The sequence below is a fragment of the Tachysurus vachellii genome, chromosome 7 (genome assembly GCF_030014155.1).
Source record: "Tachysurus vachellii isolate PV-2020 chromosome 7, HZAU_Pvac_v1, whole genome shotgun sequence".
In the NCBI taxonomy this organism is placed as follows: Eukaryota; Metazoa; Chordata; class Actinopteri; order Siluriformes; family Bagridae; genus Tachysurus; species Tachysurus vachellii.
The window spans coordinates 7,379,603-7,406,520 of NC_083466.1; the positions used below are offsets into that span (position 1 = coordinate 7,379,603).

Sequence of the window (26,918 nt, forward strand, 5' to 3'; positions counted from 1 at the left end):
CTCTCTCTCTCTCTCTCTCTCTCTCTCTCTCTCTCACTCTTCTGTCTCTCTCTATCCCCCTCTCCCTCTCTCTCTCCCCCTCTCTCCCCCCTCTCTCCCTCTCTCCCGCGCCCCTCCCGCCTCTGGGGTTTTTGGAGAGATCTGCCTGGGTGGTCTCTCCCTCTCTCCCTCTCTCTCCCTCTCTCTCCGCTCCGGCGAGCTGTTGCTTAGCAGCTAATAATAGGCGATGTTTGCAAAGTAATTTGCCTCTTCCTTCGGCCAATGAGAACCAGAGCGCTGCTCCATCAAAACCAAAGCGCTTTTTTTCACCCTCGACCGAGAGCTTTGCCTTCCTCCAAATGTTCAAGTGCTGCGAGAGCGCGGTCACACTCGATGGAAAGAGCCGCTCGCACCGCACCGCTCTCTCTCTCTCTCTATTTCTCTCTCTCTTCTGATTGAGAAGGAAAGGAAAAGACAGCAAGGCATAAAGAAAGCCGAATGAAGACCGAAGGATCTACACGGATTCGAGCCCATAATGTTGGCATGGTGCAGAAGGAGCTCGGCTCAGCGGAACATTAGAACACACCGATCTCCGGAACCGTGCGCTGCGGATGCGCTCGCTCTTGCTCACGGATTACTGAAGCGCTTCACTTTAATTTTGTTCGACTCTTCGTCGACTCGTTTGGACTATGGCCTCGGCTCCCAGAGTGACGGGGGCCGACAAGTTTGGAGTTTTCCCCCCGAGCTCCACGCGCTCCGGTAACCCGGAGCTCCCCCGCAGACCCAGTTACTGCAATGCCGCGTTTGCGCTCAAACAGATCGCTAAGGTGACCGCAAACTTTCTTCACTTCCAGGTTTCTCACGCGTGGGGAATTTCAAACGCTTACAGTCCTTTTGCGCTTGTTCTGCACTGTCGATTTGTTTAGAAGTGAGAAGAAACTAGTGTGTAAATAAATGCACTCACGCAGGACGCACAGTGACATAACGGGACCGGCTTCAGCTATGTTGCGTCTTGTGTTGTGTGATTTCTTGACTGCGATTGTGAGATGTATGAATGAAAAGTAAGCTTTCATTCATTTGCAGGTAGATGTGGGTGCCTCAGCTCTGAGCAAGCAGTAGTGATGGAACAAAACCTCAAGAGACAGTCACTAATGAAGCTGTGGAACTGACACAGTAGAGCTTTAATATCCTCCAACACATCAGCAGCCAGGCTTTAGCATAGTAAGGAATTCTACCTAGAAGAAAATTCTTCCTTTGACTGAGTACCAGATCTACACTTTATTACCTTAATCTAGACTTTAGTAATATACTTATTATTATAAAGGGGCAATAAAAGAATATATTCTATAACAGTGTAGTAGTATATCTAGTCTTAGACACACACTGTAATGTGTTTACGCAGAGAACAGAGATGGCTGTGTTTTATATAAATGTGAAAAAGGTCTTAGACTGAAACAAATTTTTTCACATAAGTAATAATTTATAATACACCTAAAAAAAAGAGACACTGGTTCTAATCGTTAAAACGAACACCTTTCTTTAGGTTGTATTCAGTCAGCTTTTAGAAACAAGAAATGGAATACTTAATGAAAGTTGCTCCCACATAGCGTATGCAGTGCATGTGTGTGGTCCACATCAAGCTGTGACATTTGAATTGCTTGGCACATGAAACTGGATAGTTCAAAATAGCCATTTCCGTTTCCTCGAAGCCAAATAGTCATACAGGCGCTGATTACTTGCTGGTTAAAAAGTGCCTGTCCTGCAAGGTGGTCAGTTAGGAGCTTTGGGTTTGTGGAGCGGTTCCATAGCACGGTGTTTTATTCATTGGGCAGTTTAGTCAGCATTCCAGTTATCAAGATATGCAATAACATTTAGCTCAGAGAGGGCTTTCAGCATTTAACCCAGGTCAGTTCGGATTCATGATAGCATAAGCCTGCACTTATTACTGAGTGTGAACTACATACAAACAAAGCAGGAAAACCCAATTTGTAATGAGTATAATATGACAGTACAGTAGAAATACAAATATAGAAATATGTTTTGTGTCAAATTTTTGCTTGACACAAAACAGTTTCTTATGGTTTAATACAAACAGAAATGCATGTTTTGCTTGTTATTTATATGTTTTAATTGCGATGATCATATTCTTTCAGATGAATGTATAGCCTATATCTGGCAAATTAGACAGAAATTCAATTTCTTCTCAATAAATAATTCTCTTCTTCAATATAAAGAACATAAATGTATGTATATAAGTACACACAGTGTGAATGCCTGCTTTTGTTTACCGATCCAGGCTTTGTGTGGCATTGCTGTGAATCTGAAATAATTATCTATGGACCAAGTGACTAAGTGTTCCTGTCTTGTGTCACAGGGGAAGGCTGCGGGTCAGAAAGCTCCGCTGTGGCTCCGGGCAAGATTCCAGGCTCTCCTATTTACTCTGGGTTGTCATATTCAGCGACACTGTGGAAAAGTGCTTTTTATTGGACTCCTCGTATTTGGAGCCTTCTCGGTTGGCCTGCGCGTGGCCGCCATTGAGACAGACATTGAACAGCTATGGGTGGAAGGTGAGTCCATTCTTTTGCCTTTTGGTTTTTTTTGGCTGGGATGTTTGGGGATTGTATCCATGAGCCAAATGAACTTGTTTGTGAGTGTTGCATTCTGGTGTCAAGTCGTGGGGGGTCCAGGAAAAGAGAGAGACAGCACCATCTGACCATGCACACCATTCCTCATGCTTCACTGCCTATTTTTGGAGAAGCTTCCCTGTTTTACTGCTCTACAAACAAGCTGACAGACAGCAGGGTCCTGAATGGAAATTAGATTTTGCTTCTAGCTGTACAGTTCTTGGGAGGTTTTTTTTCCACCAGCCACTCTGTGGGCTTGCAGTGTGCAGTAGCTAGGTCTTTGAACACGGGCTGTGGGCTCAGGAATTCCATATCTTCTGTCACGCACAAGTAGTGTTCTTTTTTTTTTTTCCTAGCACATGCAAGCCTTCTCTTGTTCTCTCCCCATCAGGCAGTATTGTTTGCCTTTGCACTGTGTTTTTTTTTTTTCCTTCCTCATTTGACGTCTTTTCTGCACGCCTCACTTATCTCTGCGTTTTAGGGCATCTTTATTTGGTTTTCACACTGCCAAATTCCTTCTAAGCCCCCTAGGCTTTCGCAGTGGTGCTGATCCCCTGCACAGATGGGCTGTGTGAATTGTTAGCCATCTTGGAGGCACTGACCCCTCCCCCCCTTGGGCTCTCTGTGTGGTCCTTAACTATTCTTGGATTCCATTCAACAATAAAGGCACCCTTTTCCTCAAGCGACAGGAAAAAAAAAGAATACAGCTGAAGTTTACCCACCTGTTACACACATAAGGACATAAACACATACACTGACACAGGGAGTCACCATAAACATATTATATACCTAGTTTTAGTAACTTAATAGTGCATGATTCTGTGATGTGGAAGTGTGAGTTTCATATATATATGTGTGTGTGTATGTGTATATACACACACATATATATTTTGTGTGTGTGTATATGTTGTATGCTGAGTATTTGGACCATGCAGAGGAAGTTGTCATGGTTTGTCACAAAATTAGAGTACCTATGGAAAGCAGACATAAATAAAACACAGGACTCACAGACAATCGCAGATGCTGTAGCAGGGCGCTGTGCCTTTAAGAGGAAGGACCCATGTTACTAAAGTTTCTGCTTGCGTTGTTTCCCCCAATAGCCCATTGAGAAAGCTGCTCACCACTGAATGGAGAGTAAGTGGTTTGGTAACATGGAGAGGTTAGTTCTCACACACACACACACACACACACACACACACACACACACACACACACACACAAACACAAAAGTCATACAGACAAAAGAAAAGAAATTTTGAATGGATAATTTGTGATAGCACTGTTTTCGCAGCATGAGAATGCTGTCTGTAAAAGAACATAAAAGGCTCGTGTTTGTCCGCCATTGCATTTGGAATCATCTGCCACAACATCATATACCCTAAGGCTGTCACAGCTACACCCTCACCCCAACCTTTGCCCCCCACCCAAATGTCACTCTGGCCACCAGGACCACCCGGGCATCTGTGACTGCTTCCACCATCCCTCAAATGATGTGAGAAGACTGACCACAGAATGTGAGGGACTTTGAGAAACCCAAGAAAGCCTGTGTGCTCTGTTTTGTTTTTCGACTCACTGAGTGAATACTCCCTTCCTGTCCCTTCCTAATTCGGTAGTACTCAGTGTCAGTCACTACAGCTACAGTGTTTACATATACTTTTTGATAGGGGTTTGATATGTCAGCAATGTTTTTAATTGGTAAACTGAAATTTGTGCTTATATCATTAACATGCCCCTTGCAATTATCCTTTTTTTTTTTAAGGAATGTTTACTATATTTATGACATAAAAAAAATGTCTGCCTTGGTTGAATGGGGCTGAGGTCATTGCTGATGGCTTGGGAAAGTGTGAGCTGGTCCCCATTGTCAGTAAGAAGAAAAGGGGGGTAATAAAGTAGAATGTGGGGTGAAGGGTTGGAGGCAGGGGACAGCAGTGTTTTATCGAAGCTATCTTTAAACGTTCTTCACATTGGAACTTTAGCACCGTGTGTACTTCTTCCAGAAGATAATTTGTTAGGAGAATGAAGTAGGAGTCATTTCACTCTCTGAGGTGGGCCACCATCTTGTTTTAATCATATAGCAAGCCATGAGAGAATGTAAGTCTGTTTCTCTTTCAGAAGGAAGGATAAACAACAGCTTGTTATTGACAAGCCATACCATTGCTGTTACTTGGGAAGACTGACGTGTATTCATGCACAGTCACATGACTAACAGAAACATCTTTGGAAGGGTTGTTAAGAATTAAATGTTCAATAGTTAGAACCTACAAAAACGTCCACTGGATTAAAAGGACAGCACCATTTGTTAAACAGAAAAAGATGTTTGTGTACTCGAGCACAAGCCGAGGTTAATTCATCTCATCTGTCTTGACACAGTTTTGGTGTGCTTGACAGACATAGGCAACACAAGCAAGCTGTGCAAACATTATGGAAAAAAGAGAGCAAGGCTTTCTGGGTAGCAAGATTGACTGAGATTTTTAAAGTCACCACAAACTGAGGAAGAACACGGATGTAGAAGAACCACTTTAGCTTGAATGACCTTCCACATGCAAGTTTTCTACGTGTCACCTAGAGACCTTGCAAAATGCCAGAGGGATGAAAGTAAGATGCTCTGCATTCTGAAACAGTCATCTAAACAAAAAAGCCCAAGTAAGTGTAACAATTAGAAATTATAGTTATTTAGCAGCTGCTTTGAGAGATGGAACACACTGTGTAGTATTATTGGATGTGAATGGTAGGTCGCAGCATCCCAGCTACACAAATAAACTCATACTGCAGAAACCCGGACCTCACCAGTCGAAAGAACAAACAAGGCCAGAGTCAACGTGGGTCAGTTGAAAATGTTTATTTCAGCCCACCCCCTTCCATTTCCCAACCCCCTACATGCATCCACCACAGTCCAGACTCCCAGCCCTCGTTCTTCTAGAACAGCCTATGAGTTGAATACTCAATTCAGCAGGCCTCCCTTTTCCCTAGTACTGCTCTGCTAGTCATTTTGAAACGAAAGAACTGGCCCTTCATGTCAGCGAGACGGTTTTCATAATTAAACTGTATTTAAAAACTGATGAAGACCTATAAAGGCTGCATTATTTGCTTGGATGGTTTATTTTATCTTGCTGTACCTCTTTAGGACTGTAAGTTATCCATGTGCTCTTTCTATCTCGCATTATATTAAGCTGCTCAGAGACTGTCTATTTTTTATGTGTAGACAATATCTAGAATTTTGATTCCTATTTAAAAAAAAATTATATAACCTAATTTTTGTATGTTTAATTCTTGAGCTAGAGTGAAAAAAAAATCTCCGAACTTGAGATAAAAAAAAATGGCTCATGGGCTCAGTAAATTCATTTCCAGTCTGAATAAGACCAGCAATGTGGAAAAATTTTGCTTTTCAGCATGGGATGAATGTATGTTTCAACTACACATTAAGCTGCATTAGCAGCCACTGGAGTGCCTAATGTGGGCATTTTTCCACAGCAGCCAACACTAGGGATGATTAGCATAATTAGTACAGGCCTGGCTATACATATGGAAATGGCCAGGACCTAAATGCCAGCACTAGTGGAAATTTATATCAATGCTGACAGAAGCCTCAGGTTTGAATAGATAGTAACAGGGTCTTAGATTTCGTAATCTGTCTTGATTTCTTTTCGGTTCTATTTTATTCAGTAAAAAAATTAGATCAAAGTGTTAGTTAGTAAAAAAATTGTAGTGAACAAAACACTTGACGGAAACACCCTTAAGAACGTTTCTTTAGGTAAAGTGAATCCATCCCTCCCTTTTCTTACACATTGTTTCAGCTGCCTGGGAAATGTCTCGATCCATTTGTTTTTGTTGAGTGGGTTTCTCTCTTTAGTTTTCACTGTTTGTTGGGAAACATATAAAAAGGGCTGAAAACGAGAGTGACAAAGACGTGCACTGAATCTCCCCATGCCCTTGCCTCAGTTCTGGGTGAGCCAGAGGTGGCGCCATCTCCATCTCACATAGGGGCGGTAGTGAAGGGCACAAATGCTCCTTCATTGATGTCCCATTCATGGAGTCTGTGATTGAGAGTTGTAGAGCTGCAGAGACTAAAAACAATTGTACTTTGGCCAAAACCTACCCTTTTGCCACCACAGTGTGCCTTCAGAAAGAGATACAAAGAGCTTGGAATGGATAAGATGAGTCAATGGCAAAGAGTGTAGATGACAAATAGACTAGGTCTCTGCTTGGTGCTTTTATATGCTGGTGTACGTGTTTGTGCTTGCTGGCACTCACTTGCATATTAGTATTCTAGTTTTTTCTTGGGTGGCAGAACCAGGTAAAAATGTCTCTTTCAGCACTCTTCCTTGTGGGACTTCCTCCAAATCAGCATGGGTCTTTTCAGTGGCCTCCTAATCCCACTAATCTGGTCCACAACACTTTGAAGGTGGCCTGGTATAATGGAGTGAGGACTCAGTGCCAGCAACTCCACACTACAGCAGCATTTGCAACTGTTACACACACACACACACACACACACACACACATTCTTGTCCTGGTCAAATGACCAGTATTTTTTTTCAGCACAGTTTACAAATATTACTTCAAGTATAAATATAGTGAGGCATTATTATAGTTTATCAGGATCTTCTAATTTATGGTAGTTGACTGTTTTTTGTCATGCTTGGTGTCCCGCTCTATAACACTGTATTGCTTGCTGAGTGGATGGATGGAAGGGCTGACCCATGGAGAAATAGTGCTTCTTCTCCATGCTAAATTACATTTTAATTTTCAGACTGCCTGCTGGGAATATAGGCCCTCACACCAGTCCTGTTCGTAGTTCAAGCCGTAACAACGGCCGTCCTAGAGATTAGAGTGGATTTAGCTTTTAGCACTGGTGTTTCCTCTACAGTGGAGAAAATGTGGGGCAGTAGATAAGCAAATGATTAGTTTACAAGATATTGAGGTTAGTTTGTTTTTCTGGTGGAGAGCAGTGGTTGGACCCTCCTGGTGGATAATTGGACTGTGGTGGTGATGTCACTCCCAGGGCTGTGAAAAATGATGGGGCACACAAAAGAGGTACTGAGCCTGAGAAAGAGAGAGCAAAAGAGAGGCTACTGATGGATCGATACACATTGGCATTTATCGTACGTTAATACAGTCATTTTCATTTTCACTGCTATGAATTAACTTTCTGTCTACTAAAATTCTTTATAGTTCCCTCCTTAGGGCTGAACTGATTTGTAATGGGAAGTTAGGTAAAACTCTTTACAGCAAAGCCCAGTTTCCTGAAAGCCTATCCCTGAAAACAGTATAGCAGTAGAGCACTTAAAACTTCTCCATTCTCAAATACGTATTCCAGCTTCTTTGCCCATTTCCTCCCATTCCCTGTGGCTGCATTTCTGGCTGTGAAAGTATTTGTGCTCCTGTCTCTTTAAGTGCATAGCAGTGGTGGGTGGAAAGAGAGAGAGCGAGAAAGAAAGAGCGCAGGAGAGCAGAGCAGAGCTCCCATCTGGAGACTGGCTGAGCAACAGCTCTCACTCGGCCCTCTATCTGGGTGGTCCAGATGGGAGGAACCAGACACAAATAGCTATAATTTACTTCAGGAGCCCCTGTAATTACAGGCCCAAGGACTGAAGCTCGATTCCTGCAGATGTCTGAATGTATTAAATGTGAACATGGCATCTTGAACAGCAAGACAAAAAAAATAATAATAAAATCAAGCACACATTTCTCTTTTGCAAAAGCATCAGTACATGGAAAGTACTATGGAGAATGTTTGAAGTAATGTAAACCAATTGCATGAGAATTTCCAGTGACAATCAATGAGCAGTATACTGAATGTTTTGTGCATGTAATCAATTTGTTTGCAGTCATGCAGTTAAAGCCACTGCTGTGTGTTCAATAGCTTGGATTTTGTATTATTGCATTATTATTTACTGACATTATACATTCTCCCTAAAGACTAGTCATAGAAGTATTCTTATAGTCACTTACAACTGCAGGATAAGCAAGACGTTTACTCAGTTAACCAAACCTGTGTGATGTGCGGGAGGCAAAGCATAGCTTGTTAACCAGTCACTGCAGGCTTGTCATCAAGTACTGGGATGTGGAAAGGCATACAGACAGGCTCTGATCTGGGCCACTGTGTTTCATGAGGAGTTGGCACAACCATCTCTACCCCATGCACTCTTTTCACCACCGCCTTCGTTAATTAGGGGGTTGGACTCTAGATCTCTCTCAGCTCCCTTTGATGTCTTTCATTTCAGGTCTGTGTACCAAATGAACAGTGTTTTTGCCTGTATTTTCTTTCTTCTATTCCCCCAGTTAGGTCCAGCCATCAGCTTTTGTTCTCTATGCCCACACACTCACACACATGAATACAGACTGCTTCTACAAAACTTCTGTAAGGGTATGCTGGCTTTCAAACCAGGACGCTATCAAGTCCATCCATATTGAGAGCATTTTGTGTTCATATAACAGCTTGGGAATAAAGTCATGAGAATTATGCCCACGGTACCAGGAACTAGATCCTGGGTTTGACGGGCTTACAAATTGTTTAGAACTCACTGTATTTCCATACATCCAGATCCATTTATGGCCACTTTGTGTCTCTCATGATGTGGGTGATTTTTTTAAGCCTCTGAAATGTGGGCTGACTTACTGATTGCTGGGGATTACTGATTACTGATTACTGTTCTATCTTTGGTCAGGCTACTCAGGCTTAGTGTGTCCTTTGAATAGTGAGGTGGCAAGGTTGGCTAAGAACTGGGCACAGGCTAGCCCGTATGTTCCAGCCACTCACAGTTTTTACAATGGATCTTCTGCAAAGTCCTGCCTTTCTAGCTTGGTGGAACAGCATTAGTGGTGTCATATACTTTACACAACCCTGGCTCTCTTTTCCAGCCAGAGTGTCTCATTGACCCTCACATATGTTTCTTGGATCAGGTGGATGTAAGATACATATGAAAATCAACATTGCACAGCGTAAATAAGCCTGGTGCATATTGAGAATTCACATATCTATCTAGCATCATTTAACCTAAAATAGCATGTCTGTTTTGCCATGTACCTGAAGAGTTGGAATTGGGGGAAGAAAAGCAAGCAAACCCAGCATGAATGCCCGTCTGTCTTTAGTACTGAATATCTATTGATTGATACCTCATCTTCTAATTGAGTCCCCTACTAATTGATCTTACCTTTTTTCATTCTCTCTTTTACTCTTTTAGCTGGCAGTAGGGTGAGCAGGGAATTGCGCTACACAAAGGAAAAGCAAGGAGAAGAGGCAGTGTTCACTTCACAGATGCTTATTCAGACACCCAAACAGGAAGGAACCAATATTCTTACCCAGGAAGCTTTGTTGCTCCACCTGGAGGCAGCTGTGTCTGCCAGCAAAGTCCAGGTGTCTCTTTATGGAAAGTGAGTGCCACCAGATTCTGGGATAATTATTTAATAAACAATTACAGACTTTAGATTTTGGTACAGTAGTTGCATCATTAAATGTATGACTATTCAACCAATTTCTTTCCACAGATCATGGGATCTTAACAAAATATGCTTCAAATCTGGAGTCCCAATTATAGAAAATGTCATGATTGAGAGGGTATGTTACTATTATGACATTTACACACTGATTCCTTGATTATTTACATTTGCACATATCAACAATATTATGGCTCACTCTTAAACAGTCCTTTGTTATAGACTTTGTGTAATGGTGAATATCTACCTTACAAAAATTGCTCATTTTCATTTTAGATGATTGACAAGCTTTTCCCCTGCATGATTGTGACCCCACTGGACTGCTTCTGGGAGGGCTCCAAACTGCAGGGTGGCTCAGCCTACTTACCGTAAGTATGACCCTCTTATCTGACACACACAAACAGATGTACTTAAACATACTGACACATACTAGACATACATAGCATATCTCAGTTCATGCAGCAAAAGTTAACCTCGACTGGCATATCTGACCTGGGCATATCTGACCTCAATGTTACATACGCTCTGTTAACAAGAGCCCCCCTCCCAAGCAACACTATCTGTGACATACTCCAACATCAAGCTCCAAGCAAAAGCCCCATTTAGGTTGTTGATAAGCTAGGGCTTGCTTCCATCATCACCTGAACTTGTGCTGTCATCGGAGCTGTGATGGGACTCCTTCCATTTTTTTTTACACATCCTGCTATCAAAGCAATGCAAAAGAAGCCCTCATGGATAGTGGACAGAGGGAGGAACAGAAGCAGTGGCTGCTGCTGGGTTGGTAGGAGGCGGGGGTTGGGTGTCCAGGCGGGTGGAGGGGGTATGCTTTTGGTCAAACAATGGTAAGCATTCTCTGGGTTTACGACTGAGTGTCCATCAGTGAGGGGGCCCCAGCTTTGTCAGCACTGGGTAACACTGTGCATTCTCATGGTAATCACTTGGGTTCTGAGCTGTAAGTTGTCCAACAAATAAAATGGGCATTATTCAAGTCTTGGTCACAGAGAGAGAAAGAGAGAAGCATGCAAGAAATTTACAGCAAACTTTGATCTATGCACCTATTTCTTCAAGTTAACATGTTTGGCATAATGGTTGGACAGGAAGAATATGAACTGCCCTTGCTTTTGTCAGTTTTTATTGATATCTATTGGTTTAAAAATTGTAATCACATTATGCATTGATGTACATGCAATAGATGGACATGTGTTTTTGCTATTTGCAGTTCCCTTAAGGGGCCTTTGCAAATTTCAGAGCTCCAGCCACTGCCTCTAAATTTTAGGGCTTAGTGTATTCTTTTTTCTTTACCAAACAAATGATTTTCTTTCCTTCGTCTTTCTCCATGTGTACATGGAGCTAGGGGTGAAACTAATGTTTTTACTTCCTTGCACTTCAGTAAATTTGAAGGTTTTAAACACAGAGAAAGAGAGAGAGAGAGAGCGAGAGAGAGAGAGAAAGAGAGAGAGAGAGGAAAAACTTGACAGAACAAAGAGCAGCAATCTATGGAAAAACAAAAGGACCTAGGCCAGTTCACTCAAGCAAAAAATAGGAGATAAAGGAGGCTCTCTTTGCAGGCAGGAGCAAAGGCGCTTGGTATGTGGGAATGGGAGAGGCAAAGCTTTATTTGAAGCTACTCTTCATGAGTTATTGGAGATTGGGCCCAGTGTTAGGACACTATTCCCTCTCTCTCTCCTCCAGTCAGCACTGGCCATTCTGAAAGACCTGGCCGACACACACACACTCGCTTAGGTTCATATATTAATCTACGTTTGCATCATTTCAATAGAAAAGACTACGATACCACTTTTTGAGAGTAATTCTCACTTGCTTCATCTTGACCACTTATAAAGAGTTCAAACTGTGTTCAAAGGTGCCAGTATGGTAAGATTAATTGTGAATCCAAAGAACATTTTATTACAGTGGCCATGATGAGATGCCTCCTCATTCACTTAATATGGATCTTGAAATATAGCCTTTAGACATCTCAATACAGCGTAGTCCTTTCCCATTATTTCAAATGTAGATTCAAATGGGGCTCTTTGGTATTGAGTAGGAGGCTGTGGATTAGAGTCTTTAGCCAGAGGCCGGGCAAGCATCAGCTATAGAATGGGTTAGTGGAGAGCTCGACCCACCACGAATGCTCTTGGCATCTTATCAAGATGTTTGGGAGGCAGAGGTAATTGTTATGACTCTGTGTACAGGGTTTAAGATACTGGAGTCCATGGCCTGCCAGCGCTTTATGCCCTAGCCATGTAATAGGATAATAAACGCTACTTTATACTGTGGCTGTGGCCCAAATGAAACCAGCAAGAATCTAGTGCTGTCCATCCTAGAGACCAGGCAGTATTGAGTGGTGATGGTGTTAAGTCAGCTGTAGGGTGACACTGGAGCTGTGTGTTCAGACATCCAGAAATGAATACTGACATTTATATGATATAGGAAATTTCATGTATGTTGTCTGTCTTCTTTAGTGGAATGCCTGACATACAATGGATGAATCTGGACCCTCTAAAGCTCATGGAGGAATTGAGCCAGTTCACCTCACTAGAAGGTTTTAAGGAGATGCTGGACAAGGCTCAAGTAGGCCATGCCTACATGAACCGTCCCTGTCTTAATCCCGGTGACCGCGACTGCCCAGTCAGTGCACCCAACAAGGACCTGCAGCAGGTAAGCATAGACTTTTTTATGTTGAATGTCACATTGCAATGACTTCTGTGTAAATTTTAGGTGCTTTAAATTTGTCACTGTCCTGTTTAGAGTCCAGATATTGCTATGGAACTACAGGGTGGCTGCCATGGTTTCTCAAAGAAATTCATGCACTGGCAGGAGGAGCTGATCCTAGGGGAACGTATGAAGAACTCACAGGGTTTTTTGCAGAGGTGAGGGTGGAAGATGATGATGCAGGCTAATCACACAGAGAGAGGAATTTCTTCTGATTTCTGAGAACCCCTTGTTATAGAGGGTTACGTTTCTAAATCCAACGTAGGATAGAACTATCAGTGGCCATACATATAAATTCTAAACAAAGAGAATATCACAGTATTGCAGACAAAAATTAACATCTCATTAATAATGGATATACAAGGTAGTTGTGAACATATAGGCGTTGATTACACCATGTCTAAATTACTATTTACAATCTTTTGTCTAGATGGTCATTCAAGTAATCATCTTCATTTTTATAAATGAAATGTTTTGGCTAGGATGAGTGACAAACTTGTGACTCCTCCCTAACCAATGTGATGAAGGGTATGTGTGGCTCACCTACTATTTCCTGTTCCTTTTGCAGTGCAGAGGCTTTGCAGACCATGTTTCTCCTCATGAGCCCCAAACAGCTATATGAACACTTTAAGGATGACTATGAGATCCATGACATCAACTGGAATGAGGATAAGGCCACGGCCATTCTGGAGTCCTGGCAGAGAAAGTTTGTTGAGGTATTTTTCTGTCCAAGTGCTATTAAATTATAAAACCTATCTGGATGTTTGGCTTTACCTGCCATAGAGGATATGGTGGGGGTGTTTCTCTTTTTATTCATGGGTAAAATGGAGGGGGACTTTCTGTGTATATTTTCAAAAATACATGGCCTGAATTCCATCAGATCTCAACCTCGTAGTAAATGTAGTCCACCTAGGAGGCCTCTGTCAGACTTCTAATTATAGAAACAAGCTGTTTTTGAAGTAACTGACACCTAGCATTCTGAGAGAATGAGGGAAAAGTGTTACAGGGAGAGAAAGAGAAACAGTGAGCAAAAAGAGGGAAGTAGAAAGGAAGCAAGCTTGGAAGAAAGGGGGGCAGGGCACTGTAAAAACAAAGTGCCGACGTATTTAGTTCCCTTCAGGTTGGCTCTTCATAGAACTGATGGAGTAGCCTGAAGGGTAATCACATCTGATCCATCTGACCCCTGACCCTGGCATCTGTGCTCATTATTCTATGCTTATAAAACTTCCTGTGGGCTCACGTAATGTTCTTGGTGTGTTGTTAGCATTTAAATCATGAGGTAAAAAGCTGGGAAAGTCATCACACTATGAAATGCACTATATGAAATATAGTTTTCTATATTACAGTAATATTCCATTTACTGTAATATTACCACTTTTGTACCAGCTTCTAGTAGTTGATGTTGTCTGATGTTTTGTAATCATGGGTTCTCTTTCTAGGTGGTCCATGGGAGCATTCCCCAGAACTCTTCCTCTAATGTCCACGCTTTTTCTACCACTACACTGAATGACATCATGAAGTCCTTCTCAGATGTCAGTGTCATCAGGGTAGCAGGAGGTTACCTGCTCATGGTAAATTAGTAGTTACAAACACTATGTTACTATAAAGGTGCTAAATAAATAGTATGTATATACACCTAAAATGCTTTTGCATAACCCAGTACTTTTGTGTTTTTATGTGGGTATAGCTGGCCTATGCATGTGTGACCATGCTCCGCTGGGACTGTGCTAAGAGTCAGGGGGCAGTGGGACTGGCTGGAGTGCTGCTGGTGGCCCTGTCTGTAGCTGCAGGCTTAGGGTTATGCTCTCTGCTGGGTTTGTCTTTCAACGCTGCAACTACACAGGTACACACACAGACACTCCTGAACATGTGTAGCACCGATTCACTTAAATGTTTGGACATATTCTAAAAGAGAATGGTGTAATCCTTCACAGGTACTGCCATTTTTGGCGCTGGGCATAGGGGTGGATGATATGTTCCTTCTGGCTCATTCTTTTACTGAGACTGGCTCCAACATCCCCTTCAAGGCATGTGGCTCTCTTATAACCACAACACTGCTATGTTACTGATTTTAAAATATATTAAAAATTGTGTTTTATTTCTGCTGCTTCATGTAGACTGTGTGTTTACTCTTTGTTTTTGCTCCCTTTTTATGTGTCTGTGTGTATAGGAAATGACTGGAGACTGTCTCAGAAGGACTGGCACTAGTGTGGCTCTCACCTCTATTAACAACATGATCGCCTTCTTCATGGCAGCCCTAGTGCCCATTCCTGCTCTTCGGGCTTTCTCGTTACAGGTATAGATAGAACTGTGAGTGTGCATGTGTGTATGAATGCGTGAGTGAGAGACCTGGAAATGTCTGCACATTAAGATAGCTATGCATTAAGCTGGTATGAACAGTAGTACTCTAAAAAAGTCAATGAACGGTAGGCATAATAAATAAGGGACTGCTTTTGTTAGTGTTTTTGCCATCCTGTTTTCTCTCTCCATATATTTATGGCCGCTCCTATTTGTCTAAAAACGAAGCCTGTCTCTCAGATTCTTATACAGAGTCAGTGAGAGAGATAGAGAAGGGAAAGTAATAGGATGAGTGAATACTCAGTATATCACCAAGCTGTCAACCCACATTTCTCTGATCTCACTTAGTGAGCACTGGGTGGTCCAACTCTTTAGTGATATGGAGTATAATGTCTGCCCCAGGCAGGCAGGTTGTGTGTGTGTTTGGGGGGTAATACTGCTCAGGCTAGTCGCATCCTTGGGAGTCCCCTTTCACTAGCCTGTTGACTATGTTTGGAGTCGAAGGAGGAAGGAGGGGTAGAGCGGTTTGATTTAGGATGCATATTTTACTTTCCAGAATTCAGTCTCAAGGCACTAAAACAGTAAGGGAGCTTGAATGTGAAGAGTGTTTTTTATCAAGTTGACAGCGGCTGTGGATTTAGAAGTTCTGGGCCTTTCTTCTAATCGCACTTGTACTTTTCACTGTTTCCAGGCTGCTGTTGTGGTGGTATTTAATTTTGCTATGGTCCTGCTCATCTTCCCTGCAATTTTGAGCCTGGATTTGCATAGACGTAAGGACAAACGACTGGACATCCTCTGTTGCTTCTACAGGTAGCCATCACAGATTGCATTATACCTCAGAAAATCCTGGTTAATAATATATCAGCTCAATTCAGTCAGTTAGCTACAGTAATACATTTAAAGATGTTTAATTATTTAATGTTATACACTAACGGGTCACACATCAATGTTTTTTTTTTTATCTTTGTACAGCCCATGTTCCTCACGAGTAATCCAAATCCAGAGTCAGGAGTTCTCTGATGCCAGTGATAACCAAACCCACCGTCGTGACCCAGCCACTCCCACATTTGCTGGTTCTACAATCACTACCAGCACTCACATCACCACCACTGTTCAAGCTTTCACCCAGTGTGATGCTGCTGGTCAGCACATTGTCACCATTCTGCCCCCAACATCTCAGATCTCCACCAGCCCTCCATCTGTGGTGCTGTCACCGCCAGACCCCAAACCAACTGCTGACCTTTATGGCTCCCAGCTATTCATGCCCTCCAGCTCCACTCGGGACCTGCTAGCCCAAGCAGAGGAACCTCAACTGGGTCGTGAGTGCGTGCCTCTGCCTTTTTTGCAGTGGAACTTGCCCCGCTTTGCCCGAGAGAAGTATGCACCACTGCTGCTAAAGCCTGAGACGAAGATAGTGGTAGTTGTGGTATTTGTGGCACTGCTCAGTCTTAGCCTCTATGGTACCACCATGGTCCATGATGGCCTCTACTTGACGGATATTGTGCCCAGGGACACAAAGGAGTATGATTTCATTTCAGCACAGTTCAAGTACTTCTCTTTCTACAACATGTACTTGGTTACAATGGAGGATTTTGACTATGCCCACTCTCAACGCGAGCTCCTGCAGCTTCACAATGCTTTCAACTCCGTTAAGTACATCGTGAGAGACAGTAATCAAAAACTACCCCGCATGTGGCTCCACTACTTCCATGACTGGCTTAGAGGTAAGAACTCATCTTATTGCTTGTATCATTTGGGCACATACAGAAAAGACTTTGTGAGGTGAAGTTATTGAGCATTTTATCCCCTTAGCGTGTATTTTTCCCTGGACAAGATACAAATCAATTAATGCCATGATTTAGGCACAAATGTACTTGCCTGGAGACTGGTTTATTGAGACTTTTGATACTATTTAAATGAACGATCTATACAGTTTTGGACTAGATATTTCAACTCACATGAAAGTGAAATTCTGCTAGACCACAGGTAAGGGAAAGAGTTCAGAGAGAGTTCAAGCCTATCTGTCATTTTCCCCCCTCCCACTCTGGCCTTAGGGAGGAAGATCAGGATAGATCAGAGGTTATCTTTGCCTGTTTTTGACCTCTCCACCTGGCCTTAGACTAGAAAAAGCAGAATAATCTAGAAGAAGAGCCTAGAGCTTGTTCAGATGGTTAAAAGTGAAAATTTATTTTGAAAGGCAGTGGAAACTGGAGGCAGTTCAAAGGGGTCTTTCTATTTCCACTGCCTGTCCCCTATGTGATTTCCTTTTTTGTGTGGAGATCTCTGTAATTAAAGAATGGTAGGAAAATGGTTTTTCAGCTGTTGCCAGGCTTTGTAATATGATGGAGATTAAAGATTCCCGCTGGTTGGTTCTCCCCAATTTGGGGAGTGGGGGAATTTTATTTTATATGTTTGTGTGCATTGATTGGTATTAACTCATTTAATTTCCTTAAGAAAGTCAATTTCATCAATGCTTGTAAAGTGATTTCATGTTTCTATTTAATGGTATAAGCAGATATTGGACAAACATTAGTTGTTTAAATTTAGGCTAACATAACACTTTATTTGTAAAAGGACTACAAGCGGCATTTGATGCTGACTGGACAGCAGGCAGAATCACCCATGACAGTTACCGCAATGGTACTGAGGATGGAGCATTAGCTTATAAACTCCTCATTCAGACTGGCTCTAAGAAAGAACCATTCAATTACAGCCAGGTATGTGTCAAATGATCTTCAATGTTTTATTGTTTAAACCTTTGTCTAAAATCTCAGTTAGGGTGCAGAGATCAATATTCATTCAGACCTGTTTCTTGTTTAGCTGACATCTCGTCGCCTGATAGATAATGAGGGTCTGATCCCACAAGAGGTTTTCTACATTTACCTGACTGTGTGGGTCAGTAACGATCCACTAGGCTATGCTGCATCACAAGCAAATTTTTATCCCCACCCTCATGAGTGGATCCATGACAAATATGATACCACCGGAGAGAACCTACGTAGTAAGTGTACTCCTTAAATTCTTTCTCATTTAGCTTTATCTGGTAGAACCATTCTGTGTACACATTATATGTTTTAATGCACATTAAGATATAATTCAATGTCTTTTTCTCTTAGTACCAGCTGCTGAGCCTCTGGAGTTTGCCCAGTTTCCCTTCTACTTAAATGGTCTTCGGCAGGCTTCAGACTTCATTGAGGCCATTGAGTGTGTGCGCTCAATTTGTGAAGAATTTATTCACAAGGGCATCCCAAACTATCCCAATGGATACCCATTCCTTTTCTGGGAGCAGTACATTGGCCTGCGCCACTGGTTCCTGCTGTCTGTCAGTGTGGTGCTGGCCTGCACCTTCCTGGTGTGTGCTATCCTGCTGCTCAACCTCTGGACTGCAGGCATTATTGTAAGTCCACATTTCCCCCTTCCCCTGCTTATGTCTACTTTCACAGGAAGAATTTTGTTAGTTTAGAAAGTGAGCATATGGTGAGTTCAAATCCCAACAATACCACAGTTATCCATGGCCATAAGTCCAAGAGAGTAAAATGTCCTTTTTGTCTGGGAAAGAAGTATATAATTAATTTTTTTCCTGTCATTCAGAGTGACACTAACCTATAGGCATCAGTAAACTCACATATTCAAATATCACTGTCGCACAGGAGTATTCTCTATGGAGAGCAGGTTGTTCAGGGGGATCTAACTAACATATGTACAAACTAGACTGACATTTTTTATATTTTAATTAGAGATGTAAAAGTTTTTATTTAAACTAATATAAAGCTTTCCTAAAACCTTTTCTTTAAACTGCATTTGTCTAGATATTTGGAGACTGGATAGATCTGTCCATTTGTGACCTTGGTCTGTTAAACCCATCAATCAGTGATGGGTTTGTAATGGAAGCAGTTTGAGGTTGGGGGGGGGGGGGGGTGTTAGGGTTGTTTGGTGGTGGTGAAGAGTAGGGGTGGGGGTTTGGGTAAAGTTGAATGACTGGGAAACATTCCACACAAGGTGGTGGGTGGGGCCATTTAACCCAACAGAGGATGGCTCAGGATTGGTGGCATGCTACAAATTTAATACGCCTGTCTTTACTTCTTTCTCAGGTTTTTATCTTGGCTATGATGACAGTAGAGCTGTTTGGCATTATGGGCCTGATTGGTATCAAGTTGAGTGCCATTCCTGTGGTTATCCTTATTGCCTCTGTTGGCATTGGAGTGGAGTTCACTGTGCATGTTGCACTGGTAAGGGAGAAAACATTTTTGCAATGCTCAGAATTTATGTACTTTAACTTCTAAATAAGTAAGCAGGATGTACATAGTGAGGTGAGTCTTAGCTGTTTTACTCCATGTTTTTGTAGGGCTTCTTGACTGCCATTGGGGACAGAAACACACGCGCATGTGTTGCTTTAGAGCACATGTTTGCACCTGTGATGGATGGTGCAATCTCCACTCTACTTGGAGTGCTCATGCTGGCTGGCTCTGAGTTTGACTTCATCATGAGGTGAGTGACTGGCAGTGTTACAGATGCTACTGAATATACAATCAATGCATTTTGTTTATTAAGCTTTGATATTTACTTTTACACTTACACTTACACATACTGAGAACTGTCCAGAGTTATGAAGATATATTCAGGTTTTTATGTAAGCAGAATTTTAGGTCATTTTGTCTTTAGGCAAAAAAAAAAACAGATGTGTTGTTTAGGGTTAGAATATGAGGGGCAAGTGTGGCCATCTCTCACTCCTCATCTGGCCTTGTCACTCTTGCTCCAGAGGTTCAAGCCATCCTTACCAGTCCCTTAGTGTTGTTTCATCACAAGAACAAATGTAGAAAACATCAAGGGTGTGTAACAGCTGCTCGTAAACATGTAAATACCCACTGGGTGGTGACACAGTGAACCCGTCTCTTGGGGAGTATGTCAAATGTGCAATCATCCGGTTGAGAGCTTCTGTGCTTAAAGAGGCCACCACATAAGAGGGATGTTTGCCCAGTCCATCAATGGGTTCAACTGGTCAAGAATGCCTTGACCAAATTTCAGAAAGCCTCAGAGCACTGCCTTTGGCCTGCTATTTTCCCTCTCTCACTCAATGTCTGACTCAAAAAAAGAGCAAATAGCAGTGTTTTTCTGCTGAATCTGGACTCTGCCGGATTTTGACCACAACCTTGAGAGCAGCCTCAAACAGACCCACAACATAAAAATGGCTTAGTTAAAGAAGAGAGTAGAAAAGAGAAGAAGTACATTGAAAAAAATCTAAATACCCCCAGGGTGGCTTCTTGGCACCACAACTATTCAGACATTCTCCAAGAGTTTGAATGAAGTCAGATGGTGAAAGGAATTTTTTTTTGCTTTTTCCTCTTTACCCTAAAGATTGAGACAAAGCTGTATAAAGAGGAGGTGGAGAGGAGGAAGAACAGTGTAGCCTGGTTGTTTGGGAAAGGGGGTTCCTTTTAGGACATTGGTAAAGTAGAATGAGTTGGGGGAGGGTGGTGGGGGGGAGGGTAGTTGGAGCAAACCATTTGGAGGGTGCAGTGTGCCAGCATTGTGGCATTCACACTGGGAGGTCCTGTTTAGATGTAGAGAGAGAGAAAGGGTGGAGGAGAGACAGCACGGGTAAGCAGGCCCTCTAGCTGGGGAGTAGCATAAATACGGTCCTGTAAACATCTCCTGGCGGTGGGACACTGAATAAACACCAGAACAAGCTCAGCAGCCCCTCTCAGAAGGAGCCACCCCTTCCATCCACGGACTCTGAATGGAAAAGATTACAGTTTATATAAACAACAGAATTCCTAACACTAGGTCTACTCTGGAGGTCTAACCCAAGTGGGGCCCATGTACGGTTTCTCACTTTTTTCACTTTTTCTTCCTCTGTATTTTTTTTCAGCCTTAATAAATGATACCCAACTTTCAGAATGTTGACTTATAAAATATACAATTATCCCGAATTCGAATCTTTTCATGTATACAGGAAATAGGGAGTCAGAATGCCTCTTACAAACAAAAGGATATTTCCCCCAAATGCTTATCCTCAGCAGAATCCATTTATCTGAGAGGTTAAGGGCATTGCAACATGCATCCATGTTTCCTAGTTCCATTGAAAACACCTAGTCAATATGTATACTGGGTGATCAGATCACAAGTGGTCCGCATAAAGTACAGATGTAAATGGGGTTAAATACGTCTCAAAGACGCATTGTGATCCAAAAACTCATATCATGTTTGGGGTAGTCTGATATTACTGTTTATATATAACACTTGACAAATATTACATTTGTAGTGTGCTTAATAATGCATAATAAATGTGCGTGACAGACTTTCTCTAGAGGAAATTATGTATGTGTGTTCGTAATGCTAGGTATGATGTTGTAAACCTATTAGGGGAAATGAACATCCAGGGTGCATGTTAATGCTAGGTGTGATTGGGGCCTTTGTGTGCACAAAGCTAACTGCAAACAAATATGGTTCACACTTGAGCAGAACGCTCTAGGTTTTTTTTTAATTAGCCCGGCATGAGTGTGGGAGGTTAAAGGAGGATAGGTGGAATCAATAAGAGCCCATTTCCTCCTTGTTTTTTTTTTTTTTTTTGAAAGATGACATGCTTCAGACAGTCTGTCATGGTTTTGCTTAGAATTATTGCCTGACTGAGTTGCCTGTCTTGTGCAGTTGTCAGAAGAATAATAGTAATACTCTTCCCTTTGAAGAAATAATGGTAAACTCCAATTTAGTGTATATTTCTATTAAAATGAAGTGAAGTCATTGCAGTTTTGTTAAGCTGAAGGTACGATATACTGTTAGAAATATAAACACAAAAAAAAAAGAATACAGACCAAAATAAAGATTTAGTGGTGCAATGGATGTCTGACCATTTTAAATCTTTTTGAGTATTTTTTAAAGAGTGTCTTATTTATTGGCTTGGGAGTCCTTAGCTAGCCAAGACAAACCTATGGGCTCATAGGAAGAGACAGGTCAATGGACAGCGACCTCCACTCTAAAACATGAATGCTCCCAACAGATGTTCTAGAACTTAGCTTGTTTAGTCCACTTCTATTAGGTGTGACATAAGGGAAGATGCGTGTGCGTGTGTGGCAGAGATTGTTAAAAGGAACAATTTAAAGTCCCAGAATCCACATCCTTGTTTTTCCAGACTCTGTTTTTCTTTTACTTACCTCCAGATATCTGAACCACAGCTAGAAGAGTTGCATTGTCTATGTATGTTTGAGCTTTTAAGTGAAGCACTCTCTAATTTTCTCATGCTCTCTTTCTTGTGGTGAGGGGCGAGCCTTTCCTTTGGTGCCATGAGCTGAAACCCAGAGACGCAAATTCTTGTAGCTCTGCAGCCCATTATGACTGCCTCTCTACTAGCATGCCAGTCAGGGCACACAGCACAGTGGTAGAAGCTCTGCTTAGCACTTTACTCAACCTACTTAGAGCTGCACCCTTGTTGGGCTTCATACCTCACTATGACACTTTATACCTCACCACCTCCAGACAGCCTTGGCGTGGTGGGACAGGGGTGGTATTTCTGCCAGCTTTAAATTGTCTTTAGAGAAACTACTTTTACCCACTTACATATATGGATAATATGGTCAAGATTTAGTCCAAATAAGAAACAGTCAGTGCTAAGTTTCTGGGACCATACTGGATTAGGCTGACATTGTAAAGAGGCCTGGGCTGATGTGGTGTGATTAATTCTAAAGTGATCATAAGGAGGAGGAAGGATTAGAGGTGGGGAGATCTAATAGTAGCTGGCCTGCATAGCATAAATACAGAGGTGATGTATCTTGCTCAAGGTGAAATGGGATCTCAGAGAGATGGGGTATTATGTTGTTCAGAGGAAAATTACATTAGCAGCAGCAGCTTGGTGGTCATGAAACCGAGGGGGTTAATAAGAGTACGCTACAAGAGAGAACAAGGTTTTTGGAAAGAGGTAAGTGTTTCTGACGTGTAGAATCCGCTCACTAATGTAAACACACTTATTCAGGAAGTGCCAGTGCAGTGGTGATAGATGAGGGTTCCCAGAGGAAGCAAAACAGAGTGCTTGCACCAAAAATGGAGCATAGGAATGTCTCTCTAGCTTTGTCAGTTTGCCAGGAGAGAAGACATGGCAAGAGGAAATGGTAGGAGGAAAAGATAGAGGGCAGAAACATAGAAATCACTGTTTTCTTTTCTTTTTTTTTCTTTTGTTGAAAATAGCCAATTCTTGTCACCTTTAGGTTGCATATGTTAATATTGTGTGTGTTTATGTTAAGTAAAATGTGCATTCTGCTTTTGTCTTCTCCGAAGGTACTTCTTTGCCGTGCTGGCCGTTTTGACATTGCTGGGAATTCTAAATGGCTTAGTATTGCTGCCTGTTCTGCTATCCATCATGGGCCCTCCAGCTGAAGTCATTGTCGCCAATAACGCCAACAGCCTCTCCAGTCCTTCACCAGAGCCTATACCTAGGATTATGAACAACCATGGCTACTATGCTGGGCACATCCCCAGAGCACCACGACAGGCCTTTACTGAAGTCTCAGACTCTGAGTACTACTCCGAAACAACCAACACATCTGGGATTGGTGATGAGGACTACAAGCACTGTGACAGAAATGTGTACATAACAACACCTGCGCAGCCGCCACCTTCCCACATACTGCTGGAGGCCAGCAAGAACCCATCATTTCCAAAGCTCACAGTAAGTTTCTTATAATGGATAAAGTTAATTAAGTGATAAGACTGTCTAGTTTGTTGTGATCACTAAGCTGATGATTTGTATTTCCTAGGTTGTAAAACCTTATAGTGAAATTCCATCTACAACATGTCCAAAAGATCCAAACAGTGAGACGGCCCAGAATGCAGTAAATTCCATCAGTTCACAGATCACACATTGGGATGACAAGCCGGAGTACCAGGGATCTAGGCAACACCCTTTACCTAATGACAGTGCATATTCTAATGCGAGGACTACTTACTGTGGTACCAGGCTACAGCAAGGCAGAGGGCCACAGCAGAACAGGACTAAAGCTCTGCCCCATGGTGGCAATACACTGCAGCAGCCAAGCAACACTTTCACCATGGTTACGGCCTCTGCCTCAGTAACCGTGTCAGTGCACCCCAATCTGCCGGGGTCATATCAGGGTACGATGCAGGAGGTCTTTGAGGATAGCGTGTTGGACTCTTTTGAGAACTCTAAGAGGACTTCACAAACTTATGGGAGAGCTAATCAGCCTTCTAAGAGAGACTCTTTGCAACTACAAGATCTGGAATCCATAAATAACAACCAGCATCAAGCTAAACAGGGTCTAGGTAAGGTTATTAACCATTTGCATAACCTTTTCATATTAGTTCATTCTGTATATTTAAATAAATGTGTTAATGTAGAGCCAGAGGAAAAAATGTGTTTCTAATTTTGATTTGTGTGTCTTGTAGGTGGTACATGGACCCAAACAGCCAAAGACTGCTAGACAGCACACATTGTCACCCCCACAACCCCACAAACCCTTTGTCTGGAATCTATCTCTGGCTGTTTTGGGAGGTCCCTATGCTCTGTCTTTCTGAACTGTACATAAACCTCACAGATAAGAGGATTTATTTTAAAAGATTAAAATTCTACATTTATAAATATATATTTTAATACTAAAAGAGGGGAAAACTATTTAAAAGAGTACTGTATCACTTGTGTATTCTCTTATGAAAGAGTCAGATATATAAGAGGATTCATAGGCTTTGTTTCCTCTTTTGTAAAGATTAAGAAATGTGTTATGTAAAAATTCAGAGACGTTAAATATTAGGTTATTGCAAATGAAAGGTCAGTGTTCTTTTTTTGCTGCTATACATCATATTTGATGAGACGATTTGCCTTGAAAATGCGTAGTACCCCCTCCTCAATGTAAGTTGTAACATTACCTTAACATGTTCTTACACTGCAGACATCTATAGCTTGTTCCCAGCTTACATTACATATATATGCATTCATTTGGCAAACGCTTCTGTTCAAGACGACTTAGAAGGAGTGTCAGAATCCTTAAACCGCCGAGCCACCACTGCACTGTGTTTCCTGATGGTGTATAGTCTTCGATTGCACTGTAACATGGAGAATCTATTTTTTTTGTCACGATTAATTAATTAATTTAACAAACATTTTCCCCACCTTTATTTTATTTACAGCAACCACTGTGCCTTTGTTATTTTACATACAATTAGAAACTATTTGTTCACATCGGTAAAGCTAATTAGACAGTGACTATGGTCTTGAACTTTTCCATCTCTTCAGTCTGTTGAACTAGAGGACTAGAGGATCAAATGACAATTTCCTTCTAGGTATTTTGAATTCATGTGATTTTTTTTTTTTTCTTTCTTTTTGCACTTGATGCACTTGTATACAGTGAGATTGGGAAAAAAAGCTAGCTAAGTTAACTAGCTAGTTAGCTATGTTAGCTCATTAGCTATACAGTGAGTCTCACATTTGTTACAGTGAACCTATGAGAGATAAAGCAGGTCAACTAATATGTTCAATACTGAATTATAATTGTCCCAAATGTCACTCAGAAAGTGAATTTTATTAAAGTACCATGCTGTTTTTTTTTTTTTTGCTGCTTTAGAGGTAATACATAGCTGAAGTCCTGTGCAATGGTGGATTAGGTTGTTCTTCTGCAGGCTTCTCCATCTAGGCCAGTGCATCACTCAAAGAGCTCATTTAAGCCAGTATTTCTTCTTTTCTGTCTCTTGGATTTTGAGATTTTTTTCAATACTTGTCACAACACTGCCAGGTTAAACCCAGGGAAACATTAGATTTAAGTGGCAGCTTTTTGTGACAGAACTAGAAACACAACAATATGTAGCTACTGAATCTAAAAAAAAAAAAAAAAAAAAAAAAATTCAACATAACACAAAATCAAGCAAGCGATCAATGGTATACGTGTACATGAAGTACATGCATGGCGAGATAGCAGAAAGGAAAGACTAGGGGATGGGGGTCCTGTACTTCTATTTTGAAATGTATGTCATGCCATATGAATTATTTATATAAAAAAAAGTTTTATTTTTGTAGTTTGTACAGATGTTAGTCACTAGACTGATGCTATATTTTTAAAGAGTAAATATATTACAAATGCAAATATATATATAATATCTATTTGTTGCTTTTGTTTGGGGGGGGGGGGGGTGTAAAATTGGTTGAAGTGGAGGTTTTCACTTTTTTATTTGCGGTTAGATGAAAAGACATTTTGTATGGAAAATGAAGGAGGGGTGTGTGGTTGTCGCCATCCACTTTGTGTAGATGTCCTTGCCTTTCTTCTTCGTTTTAAAGATTTGAACAATATCTATTTGTTGTCTAAAACACTGACTTCAGAAACCCATGTGCAAGAAAAAAAAACAAAAAACACACAACCTCTGTGTGACCATCATTTCCTGTCACCCTTAATAAGAATACAACTAACAAAATAAATGTTTAAAAAACTCAAATTAATTGTGGTTCTGTATTCTTTCTTTTTGTTTTATCTTTTTTTTTTTTTTTTTTAAATAAAACCTGGTCAAATGTTATATGATGCAGATCACTGAAAGAGACGCACTTTTTAAATCTTACCCAAGTGATATTTAATACAATTCTAATATTTGGTCCTTCTCCGTTTTGGGGCTCAACAGGATATGTTTGTGATTTGAGGGAGCAGGCTGCTCAGGTGCAGCGGGGTAGGGTAAAGTGTAACAACCTGGCTTCACATTTCCTGTTTGATTGTTATGAGTCCCGAGGCGAGAGTCCCGTGTGCAGTGAGCCCACCTATGCAGATGAAAGGCGTGCACTGTAAATTCCTCCACCTCCCACAACACTGCCTCACATGTCTGAATCTGATACATCTCAGGCTTTTCCAGCATAGTTCTGCAGTTTGTATGTCTCTAAATTAC

General features: G+C 41.6%; 1 protein-coding gene across 1 annotated transcript; it reads left to right on the forward strand.

Annotated features, from left to right (window-relative positions):
• Positions 1 to 277: 277 nt before the first annotated feature.
• Positions 278 to 26,480, forward strand: ptch2 (patched 2). Its single transcript, XM_060873966.1, has 22 exons — positions 278 to 806; positions 2,354 to 2,546; positions 9,788 to 9,977; positions 10,092 to 10,161; positions 10,317 to 10,408; positions 12,506 to 12,701; positions 12,792 to 12,913; positions 13,324 to 13,471; positions 14,195 to 14,326; positions 14,443 to 14,598; positions 14,690 to 14,782; positions 14,926 to 15,051; positions 15,745 to 15,863; positions 16,026 to 16,777; positions 17,628 to 17,770; positions 17,874 to 18,054; positions 18,170 to 18,450; positions 19,145 to 19,282; positions 19,399 to 19,541; positions 23,322 to 23,712; positions 23,801 to 24,323; positions 24,447 to 26,480. The coding sequence occupies exons 1-22, from the start codon at positions 669 to 671 to the stop codon at positions 24,479 to 24,481; spliced, it is 4,362 nt and encodes a 1,453-aa protein (XP_060729949.1). The 5' UTR covers positions 278 to 668; the 3' UTR covers positions 24,482 to 26,480.
• The last annotated feature ends 438 nt before the right edge of the window (positions 26,481 to 26,918 follow it).

Bases quoted from the DNA above. Each gene is read 5' to 3' on its own strand.
- ptch2 (XM_060873966.1), top strand. From the start codon at position 669: ATGGCCTCGGCTCCCAGAGTGACGGGGGCCGACAAGTTTGGAGTTTTC. The intron at 2,547-9,787 runs GTGAGTCCATTC...TTACTCTTTTAG, and splicing joins TGAACAGCTATGGGTGGAAG to CTGGCAGTAGGGTGAGCAGG. The intron at 17,771-17,873 runs GTATGTGTCAAA...TTTCTTGTTTAG, and splicing joins AACCATTCAATTACAGCCAG to CTGACATCTCGTCGCCTGAT.